The 11,301-nt window shown below is 47.1% G+C and overlaps 1 protein-coding gene across 1 annotated transcript in view; it reads left to right on the forward strand.

Moving 5' to 3' along the window:
- Nucleotides 1-1,129: 1,129 nt before the first annotated feature.
- Nucleotides 1,130-11,301, forward strand: part of cux2b (cut-like homeobox 2b) — a 38,882-nt gene continuing 28,710 nt past the window's right edge. The window contains exons 1-3 of the mRNA XM_056593288.1: nucleotides 1,130-1,358; nucleotides 1,534-1,694; nucleotides 3,399-3,600. Coding sequence (XP_056449263.1) covers nucleotides 1,296-1,358; nucleotides 1,534-1,694; nucleotides 3,399-3,600 — 426 coding nt within the window. The 5' untranslated portion in view covers nucleotides 1,130-1,295. The remainder of the gene's footprint in view (nucleotides 1,359-1,533; nucleotides 1,695-3,398; nucleotides 3,601-11,301) is intronic.

Genomic DNA, 11,301 nt, shown 5'->3' on the forward strand with positions numbered 1-11,301 from the left:
TGGAATGTGTTATTTTAAATAGGGACGCACATTCCTGACACCGTGTCAAAGAGGGCTGGTTAATTTAGATTGCATGCTACAACACTCTTCTGCGATCAAGGATTCGCTTTTATGTTCCGAAGAAGTCTATAATATTCTTCTTCAGTTTAATCTTCCCTAATCTATACCGTTCACTTCTAACAAAATAAAAATAACAAAATATGTCTATACCCCATTCTCTAAATACTTGCGTTCACTGTTGCACTTGTAATGAACAAAATGAACCTCATATATTCATATATGAGGTCATGACTTATATTTCATAATGTAGGCTAAGCTACAATCATATAGCATAGCCTCAATGGAAAGAAACATAAACGATTATCCTCATCGACTTATTAAATGTACTTGAACAATAGCGGTCATCTCATGGACCTATCTATATCAGTGGAAAACTTAAAATTGTATAGGCCTATAGTAGAATAAAACACTACAAAATAAAATAACAATTGTGAAATATTGTTCTTAAATGTCATATGTAAGAAATAACTTCAAAAAATCAAGTTAAGAAAGAAATAATAATTAAGAAAAGGCTAGTCATATCCTAATATTTATTATGGACCATTACCTATTTCAAATAACGTTGTATTAAATTTCACACGTCGCTTTAACAGCATACAATATAGCCTAAACTGTGGTTTGAATTGTGATATTTCAAGTACAACCAACTTCCCTTCATCCTTCCATGGAAACTATTCATAAAGTTTGAATTAACTCCTATGGCAAACATACTAAGGTATATTGACTAGACCTACGTGATGGTAGGCAGACTAGGCAAATGGAATATAGCCTAACAATTAACAGCCTAAAGGCATATTCCTATTTAACATTTAGTTTCCCTTTTTTTTGTCTACGGTTTGTATACATAATGCCTCCAAAGTAGGGGGATTATGATCTCCACTAATGTACACACATCATTCCCTCTCTGCTCCCAGACGCTATTGATCTCCCCCTTGCGTCAGTATCGATAACGTTGCTAAAGCAAAATCAAGTGCAATCCTCCGGTTAACGTGCGGACGGACGCATAGTTAGTTTGTTAGTTTCCTAAACCGGGGGCTCCGCTTAAAGGTCACTCCCCCATCACCAAACATGTCGTGAGACTTCCTAAACATGTCGTCGGACCCTCGTGTTGTAACTCCGTGCAGTTACTTTCTTTTTAAAGTGCGCCCCGTGATCGTAAACGTTGTTTAACGAGGGGAATCCAGCCCACGTATTTATTGCAGCCGCTGAAAAAAATCTCCTCAATATCCCCCAAGATGGCCGCCGATGTAGGATCGATGTTTCAATATTGGAAGAAATTTGATCTACGGCGGCTCCAGGTTAGTGTTATCCTTTACCTTTTCTCTTTGTGTATTTAAGTATAATGTGATGCACCGAGCGCCGACGTGCCTGATCCTCGTTTGGACGGTTTATTAGGGAAAGCGGAGGGCGATGCATGGATAGTTATTAGAAATTGATCCTCTTCTGCCTTTGTTCGGTTCAATCATTGATCAGCGGCGGAGCGACCATGGAGGAGCACTCTGCAGCCTGCTCACCGCTGGGATCAGCACCGCGGACAGCACAGCCTTTACACACTATTTGGCTTCTCCTAAGCAGAATGGGCCAAAGCAAAACGTGGGAACTTTGAATGCGCTGGTGAATCTTGATGTTTGGACGTACGACAACTTTTTTTTTAATGCCGGTTAAATGTTTTACCCAATTTTATGTCGTCCAGTGTTGCGTACACTGTTTCTGCAGCCTCTTTCGCCACCGAATCCGACTGAACCGTATAGATTGTGTAAATGTAAAGTATTCGCGTGTAGGAAACTTTAATAAGTGCTAATGATTCTGAACTTTTCGCTGTCGTCATATTCTGCGTTTGCGAGGTGTAATAGGATTGTGACTGAAAAAAAAAGCCCGAATATACTGGACATTGCAGAAAGACACAGCTGACATTTCAACATTAAGCCCTTAACACGAGTAAGCGATCGTTTATAGCATCCTGTGACTTTCAACCCTCGTGTTGTGCGTTCTGCTCTCAAACGAGATCATTTGTTTCCATCCATGTTTGCGGTTTTCATTGCGTAAATATCCTGCAGGTTGACAGTTCGCCTCAGCGTACGCTCGTAGTGAATCCTTATTAAACACTCAGTCTGCCTATAGCATCTTATAACCTTATCTATTGGAAGTTGTAGTCCTAAAAAAAGCCAATCTCACAGTCTATTCGAAATGTCGGCGAAGGCATCGTTTGAGTGCAAATTAAACATGGTTGGAAACACCAAAGGCTTTTTTTCTTTGCCGCTGTCCGTCCATCCCCCCTCCTGGAGCCGCATTGGGTTGCTCGGCCAGTGACTGTGTAATTGTATTCCCCGCTAATGTTTGTAAATCAGACTCGGCCAGAGCCATGGCACCGTCTCTGCTGTATGATTGATGTTCTGTAACATGAGGAATGACAGGAGCGGTGCAATCCAAGTCCCGCGGAAAAGCATGCCGAGAAGAAATCAGAGCTGTTCTCGGTTGTCTTGTTTGGCCGAATGTTATTCTACCCCCCAGTCGCTCCTTCAGTCTGTGGGATCCAAAGGGCGAGCTGCAGCCAGGAGCCTGGATCTATGTATTCAGTAGCATTGGCCGATAACTGGTGATAATTCGAAATTAAGTCCAAGCAACACATGCGTCTGCATAGTGAGTTCAATTGTATTGTATAAACATGAACGTGAGGACACGTTGTGTGTGTTTTGAATGGCCAAACTGTTGTTTCACGTTGGTCAGAACGATGAGGATAGATTGGACTGGAGCATCCTGCACAAAAAAGGGGGGTTAGGCTGTAGTGAATAAAAAAAAAAGAATTAGTAAGGACTTCGACAAAATAAGTAGTCCTGGCATTACCTATCAACACTACTCAAAAAGTGCCAGTATTTTTTTTTTGAATCAATATTATAAATTATGTCATTTTTACACTTGGCTAATGGTAAACCACAGCTATGACTAGGTGAGTGTGGTTTAAATGGTGCGTATTCTAATATATAGGTGTTCAAATCATCATTCCCCAGATTTACTATATAAATGCTGGTACTCCTGATAGCTAAGTGGTCCTTTTGTGAATAACAGGAATACAGAGGGAGTAAAGTAAAAACAACTTTCCCTTATTATCACGCATGATAATTATTTATGATGTCTGAGATACTAAATCGGGGAGTCCTCTTTCATTTGCATGCGTGTTATTCTTTATGGTACTGAATACTGTGAGGTAGAGCTGGTGGGGGGGGGGAGCGGAACACTTCACCTGTGCTCCGGTTGATGGAGAGACCACCAGCTAGATAGAGCGAGCAGAGAAGCACCACCTCCAAGGTGGGGTGACCTTGGTTCCCAGCTGGCTCCAGGTCACACCGCCGCTGCCACGGCGATAATTCACACTGGCCAGATGGCGTTTCCGTGGGCGACGGTGAAAAGGACGGGTCGGGGGCTGTGCAGCCAGGTCCCCCGGCCGAGCCCCGGCCCCGGGCCAGGAGGAGGGGGGAGCGCAGGTGGAAGGTTGTTGGTCAGGTAGAAGGTGGCTCCAGGAGCAGCCTCATACCTATGAAGGTAGGGAACTTCACAGGGATGGGTTTTAAATTGAGTCAACACCTTTAGACAAAAAAAAAGGTAAATATCAAAGCCCTTCATTTCAAATAATTGCATATTTGCTACTGATTTATTATTATTGGTAGAGTCTCTGCCAAAGAAGGTTAATAAATGAAATTACTATAGGTATGAGGAAGTGAAAACAGTCGATAATGTAGTATATTAATATTAATAATTTATAATATTATAATAACTCCAATACAGCATCATATGTCATATCGTGGGTTAATATTAAATAATTAATTGATCTAGACATGTTTCTATGTCCCACTAGGTGTTAATAGGTTTAATTATTGTCACACCCTGTCGTTGTAATTATTTCAGTTGAAGCCTGTATCATTCATGAATTATAAGCCTGCACCATCAAAGCCTGTCTGAACACTTTTACTCTCTCTGTAATTGTTACGGACGAGTTCAGAGCATGATATCTGTACCGACTTGGTACAATAATCTCACTGTTGTGGTTTTCTGTGATGTTGCAACGCTGCGCTCATACGGCGTAATAAAGTTCATCTTATTTGTTTCTCGTGGCCCCGTTCCAGCGTTCCCGCTCTCCTCTGTGCGCCCTAAAAGGCATGCAAGTTCTCTTTTGGTGTTATTTATTTTCGTCTTTTCTTTTTAAGCTCAGGAACAAAAGCCCGTTATTGTGCTTCATTTAGCATGACTCAGTTGATGTGACTGATCTGGTGTCAGTGCAAATCCACATACGGGAACAGTATTGCCAAACAGTGAAATAGCTTTGCAGCTTGCAAGCCTGGCAGCCTCCTCTGCCAACATGCTCTGTGTGGCTGCTGCCAGCATTCCCCCCCCACCCTCTTCCCCCTACTCTCGCACTTCCTCTGAATAACTCAAACCCTGCAATTACAAATTGGCTGTGAAAATCTGCCGTGTTTCCCTCTCATTCATGCTTTGGTATGTCTCTTCGCTAATACTTGTTAACACAGACAGATGCTGTTCTCCTCTCATTGTAGCGGAGGATAAGTGAGTGAGACCCAGATTTAGAGATCTTTAGTGTTTTCCTGCACAAACGCAGTCTCGCCACTGCTCAAGAGGACGTGTCATGCCACTCATGCAACCCAGTGGGAGAGATAGGCCTCACGGTGCCAGTAGCTTCAGAGCATTGTACCTGCCCTTACATTCACCATCAGAGGCACTTGCTGCGTTCCCCTTGACTAACATGTTCCTGTCTTCTCGTTATGTGGTCAGGTGCTCCTCAGTAGATAAAGCAGAGCTTTGAAGATCTACAGAGCTGCCGCCTGACTATCACCAGAGGTGCCCACGCCGTATAATGTACCTCTTAACACGCTTGTATGTCATTGTGATTGCAACTGTGAGTTGATGGCTGGGGCATATCTGCTATGGTCCCCCCCCCCCCTCCCCCCAGTTACTTTAAATTAAGCTCACTCTGTTCCTTTTGAAAGCGGCAAGCAACAAAGACTGAATAAAACACCCGTAGAAGCCAGCTGGAAATATGATCCAAAAGGAGCCACAACCTGTGCAAACGCAGTTAGGTCTGCTCAAGAGAGAAGGAGACTAGTCAGAAAGACTCGAGCATTAAGCTGTTTAACCTCTCTGTGTAGCATTGCTCGTAGCGACATCAAAGCAGATGCTCCGATGTTGGAAGTGGAATGTCAAATGAGTTTAAAGATAACCATGGTGAACATTTTCAGGGAGAGAGAGGAGAAGAGGAGGAGAAGGGAAATGAGGGCCTGTCATTATTGTCGGCTTAATCAATTCGACCTTCCTTCAAGTAGATTTCCATACCTATCCAAACAGTCGTTTTGCCTCGGTCCTGCTCCCCGTCTGCAGAGTACGCACTGTCGTTTGATTACCCGACGCTGTTACCTTGTCACTATCTGTGCTCTTATTCTTGTTTTTTCTTACCTTTTTGCTAAGCTGTCACATGATTGGCATTACACGCTGCACGCATGATTTAGGATTATTTGTTTAAGATTCAGTCGTTTTATTCAAAGCGACCGAAGCAAGGACTATGGATTCAGGAACATGTCTTGTCAGAAGTGCTGCGGAAGGTTTAGGACATCTTTCTCAAGATGTTGGGGATCATATCCACTACCTTTTGGCTGGAGTCAAACTTCCAAGCTCCGACATTATATTGTCTTTATCCTGTAACTATTATTCCACAGAATTTCCTCAATGTACTAAAGTTATCATCATCGAGGGTCAAACTCATCATGTTGGAAGTAGAGAAACACACACACAGAGACACGCAAGCACAACCTCCATGCCTATTATGTACAAAACAACAAACAAACATTCCTCTTTTAGGTTTCAGAGGGAATGCCCCCCCCCCACCCCTCTTTCTTTGGTATTTGGTATTTGACAGCAACCGTGCCTCACATTGAAAGGCATTAGGCTTGTGTGTGTGTGCATGTGCATGTGTGTGTGCGTGTGTGCTTAGGTCTGATGCTGCTGCCCCTGGGCTGGAACAATTGCTTTGCAGGAGTAAATAACCAGCTTTAACAAAACTTCAGGGACGCATTAGTGGTCTGCAGGAAAGCTGCACGGCAGGGGAGTGGCTGGCCTCCTCTTCCTCTGCACCCAGGCATGAGGAAGGAGTTACTGAATCTTAAGGTCGTGTGTGTTTTTGTGTGTACGTATGTTCATGTGAATCTGAGCATTTTTACATGCGTGTGTGTGTTTGTTGTAGGGCGGGGGTTCACAGCTATGTCCTCTCTCCCCACTGAAAGGCAGTCTAGTGCCTAGCAAGTACATATTGGATGCAGCCTGGATTTATTTGTTTTGACTGTCTGACAGCACTGCAGACATATTGAGCATCAGACTTTCTCGTTCATTATACAGAGATTACAATGAATTCCTCGCCCCCCCCCCTCTCTGTGTTCACGGCTGTCTCTTCCCAGGTTCTCTGTTTGGTTTGGCATTGCTTCCCGGCTTTAACTCATCCCACTATTTTCAATTTGTTCCTTCATGGAATCAAACAGCAAAGAAGGTACTTGTCTTCTGTTTGATCAAGTCTGCGTGTGTCTTTGTGTGTGTGTGTGTGTGTGTGTGTGTGTGTGTGTGTGTGTGTGTGTGTGTTGTGTGTGTGTGTGTGTGTGTGTGTGTGTGTGTGTGTGTGTGTGTGTGTGTGTGTGTGAGGGCTTCGGGGCACCTTGTGTCTGTGGCTGTGTCTGTGTCACAACAATGTCTGGCTGTCTAATGGTGGTCACGGAGGGGCGGTGTGTGTGCATAGCGAGCGGGAACCGTGCATGCTCCCCAGATCAATCTCTGGCTGCCCTTCTGCAGGTGCTCCATGGGGGATCCTCGCCACTCTTATTAAGTACTACTGTGTGTGTATGTGTGTGTTTACTCGGCCGCGGGAGCGGGGGCTGATTGGGCGAGCTATGTGTAATGGACATTTGTCCTCATTTAACTGAGAGAGACACGAGCGGCCCGGCATATGAGAAATATAATAAATAAATACAGTTGGAGCCCCGTGGTGTCTGATCCGCGCACCGAGATGTGACATTTGCTTTTTACCAAGGTGTGCTCTTATTTGTCAGGAATGGCCCAAAGGATGTGTGGAGCGATCCGGCCTGTGTGTGTGTGTTTGAATGTGTTTCTGGGAGCTGGTCTTGTCTACGCAGCTGCCTCTCTCCATACAGTTAATTACTCCCTTATTCAAGGCCAACAATGGAATGGAGGAGGAGGACGAGGAGGAGGAAGAGGGGGGGGGGGGCTGTGGTATAAATCTGAGCTGCACGTTGTGCCACATTTCTTCGGCAGGAAACTTGGGACCCTAAAGCGAGCGAGTGGCTTCAAGAGGTACAGTTTATCATTTTTAATGGAGAGGAGCAGGAACGCGCCGACGTGGAGCCGGGGCTTGCTTGATTTATACATCTCGGCCCTGCCTGGTGGAGGGAGGGGGGGAGAGAGAGAGACAGAAGGAGGCAGTCTGTCTGTCCACACCTCAGGGCCACCAATACCTCGGCGAACATCAGTCCGAAATCCCCCTATTTTCTTGGACGGGTTGGATGTCCAATGTCAGTCTCTGTCTGCCCCTAGACTCCTTTGGGGTAGCATTTCATTCGTTGCGATGGTCCAGGAAAACAAGTCGCTTCAGCCTCATCCGTTATCCCTTGTTTTGTCCTTTCTCCTCCCTCTTCTTCCTATATGTTTACACGCACACTCTAATTGGCTACTGCTGGCGTGAGGATCGTATCATCACATAGATCACCTTCTCTCTCTCTCTCTCTCTCTCTCTCTCTCTCTCTCTCTCTCTTCTTCTCTCTCTCTCTCTCTCTCTCTCCTATCTCTCTCCTCTCTCTCTTCTCTCTCTCCTCTCTCTCTCTCTCTCTCTCTCTCTCTCTCTCTCTCTCTCTCTCTCTCTCTCTCTCTCTCTCTCTCTGCCTGTCGGTTTGGTTTCCGTTGCGCCCCCTGAATGCTCGCTGTGATGTCACCTCTGCTCACGCCGCTGCGTTGTCACCTGTTCATTTGTTTCCCTGGACGAGGGCGTTTGGGAGTATTGATTGTGATGTTTTTTTCTCTCTTCGAGGCACCTTCAGCGGCTCAACCTGTGTTTGCTTTTATTCTCTATCCTCGCCTCTCAGGGTGCTCTCAGGAACCCCTCTGATCTCAATTAAACACGCAAGCGTTTCACAATAATGCTCTTATGTATGTGTTTATACATTACACGTACATCTCGATGTATGTCACTGACTCGCATCTTGCTCATGCTGGGGAGTGTGTGTGTGTGTGTGTGTGTGTGTGTGGGTGGGGGGGTGTTGTGAATCCTAATCCTAAAAACTAACTAGAAGGAAAAAACGAGAGATCTTTCCCTTTTTCGCTCCAGATACATTTTATTTTTCTCCCTCATTCTCTCCCTCCCTCCCTCCCTCCCTCCCTCCCTCCCTCCCTCCCTCCATCTCTTCCCCTTCCTGGTGTGTGTCTCTCTCTGCGCTGCTTTTCCCCAGACAGGTTCCACAGTGTTTTAGAGGGGATGGATTTAATTGCTCTGTGGGGATTGGCTGGCTGGGCCGGGCTCGGCTGTTTAATTAGTGTACCCTGCCGGGATTGGTTTAATGCCTCATGATCTTGAAATTGTCTGATTGTTCAGCCCTCTGGGGAGCCTCCCTTGCCTACGTAGGCCAGCAGGTTTAGCTAAACATTGCTTCGGGGCCTCGCTACCGCGCAGGCAGTGCTCGGAGCCAGGGTAAGTGGAGCCCATCAGCCCCGGGGCCCCGGAGCCCTGCTACTGGGTGGGGTGCCGCGGCTGGGGCCAGGATATGAAGCGGACAGTCCTGTGGGCTCTGTGAGGCTCCCTGGACCTCCTCCACAAACGCTTCCAGAGAGAAGCCCGGTGAGTGCTTCATGATGGAGGCGATGTGGTCCACACCATTAGTGTATTCTCAACGTTTACACCGAGATAGTGAGCGCATAGAGAGTTCTTTCAAGTCCCTTTTAGTCAAATAATGTACCTCTAGTTTTGTTGTCAGGTTCCCTTAGTTGCCATGGTCTGTTGCCATTGTTTTTTTATTGTTTGTGTACAGATTGAAGACAGTGGGGCAGACTGGTGAGATGAGGCCATCAGGAAGGTCCATGTGGAGTTATGTGCATGGTCACCTTGAATGTGTGTGTTTGTGTGTTCGGGTGCATTTGTGCGGGCATGTACGTGTGTGCGTGTGCATGCGTTTGTGTTGGTCAATTCCCATTGGGCCAAACCCGGCGGGGAGGATGACCTGAACAGTAACACGCGTGGGTTCCAGGCTACCAGAGGAGGCCTGGGGGCGGAGCTAGAGAGAGGGATGAGGGGAGGGGGGAGATGGACAGATGGAGAGAGAGGGACGGAGAGAGGGTGCGGGCCGCGGCGGCCTGCCGGAGCAGATCGTGCCCACTGAAGGCTAAACTCATCGGGCCTCATCAGACTTATTGAGCACACATCCTCCCTCCACGGAGATCAACCTTGAAGTGCATAAATCTCCGCCGCAACCCTAATAGGAGTACCTCCCTCCGACCCGTCGGCCTGGACTCCAGCATGCGTTGGCCCCCCTAGTGAATGATGAGTGGGTGTCTCTCCGTGATTACCTCCCTCTCTCTCCTTCTCTCTGTCTCGAGCTCTCGCTGTATCTCTCTCTCTCTCTTTGAGTCTTTCACTAAAACAGTCCCTTTACCTCCCCTATCCATTGGGGAGACGGGGGGGATGAAAACCATCACAAAGGGAGAGAGTGAGAGAGAGAGAGAGGGAGAGAGAAAGAGAGAGAGAGAGAGAGAGAGAGAGAGAGAGAGAGAGAGAGAGAGAGAGAGAGAGGAGAGAGAGAGAGAGAGAGAGAGAGAGAGATCCCTCCCACTTCCCCCATGGCTAGGCCGGCCCTCCGCCTCGCCGGGAGAGATGGCCTGATTACTGAGTGAGTGTGTGGTGGGTTGCCGTGGCGCTGACTCGAGGGCTACCTCAAGCTGTTTGGATCTTTTGGCCGTGATGAGGAGGATGATGATGATGATGAGCGTGGGGCTGTGCTCATAATCAGAGGTGGCTTTGGTGCACTTTCTTTTGAACATTTCCTGTTGTGTTTGTCGGGGCTCGCTCTGCCACCTCTCGCTCTGTGAAGCCCCTCCCACTCAGGCCTGTACAGACCTAAGTGAGCAGGCGGGGCCTGGATATGGTCCTATCCTATACATGTGTCATAGGTGATGGTCAAATTGGACCGGAGTTTAAATCAACAATGCTATGCATTTTTTTAAAGACAAACAATTATAGAAAATAATTATATTTTTTTGATACCAATATATAGGCCCCTGCCCCCTCGGCCCGTTGGGGCAGGGGTGGGAGACGGCTAGACGTGCAGCCTCATTAACCTGCCTGACCCCAAGGACTGATGGCTACACCCCCCATAGCCAGGCGTTAGGAGCCCCCCTCCGGCCCGCTGGGACCGCCTCTGGAGTGGCCATTAGAGCCATTGGCCTCCACCGGCAAGCATAAATAGGGCAAGTGGCCAGGCCCTCTTGCAGACTGCTGAATAATTCAGGCCGTCTGGTCCCTGTCTGGTCCCAGGGCACTGCGTTGATGTGTGAGTATGTGCAAGTGTGTGTGAGGGGGGTCGGAGGGGTTTTTGGGGAGGGCGGGAACTGCATAGAGGTGCTGGGGTTAATAACAGGTATGTACCTCTCTGTGTCATGCCCCCGCAAAACACACACACACACACACAGACACAGACACACAGACACACACACACACACACATACACATACATACATGCACACACTATTACCATCATCACTCAAACACACACAAACACACAAGTACCACACTATCACCGTCATCACTCAAACAAACAAACACGCACACACACACACACGCCTCCCTGTCCCGGACCCTTCCAGCCCCTCCCCTACGCATGATAGAATCCTGTTCCGTTGATTAGATTTTTTCAAATGGATCAATTTTTAATCAGCGGAGCATCTGACTACAGTCAATACCACCATCGCCAGGAAGACAGTTTCTGAACAGCCATCTGTATTTACAGGAATGTGCATGTTTTTATGTATGCATATGGCCGACTGCACGCCTACAGTCAGCCGCTGCCTCATCATGCATGGCTGCTACTGAAGGATAGTCTGGTCGTGGTTAGGGTATCAGACTGTATAGGCTCACATCAAAGCAGCTGCTTCATGTGGGCATCCCTGAGCAAGAGGCCTGACCCTTACCTG

Source organism: Gadus chalcogrammus, chromosome 6 (genome assembly GCF_026213295.1).
Source record: "Gadus chalcogrammus isolate NIFS_2021 chromosome 6, NIFS_Gcha_1.0, whole genome shotgun sequence".
NCBI classification, from domain to species: Eukaryota; Metazoa; Chordata; class Actinopteri; order Gadiformes; family Gadidae; genus Gadus; species Gadus chalcogrammus.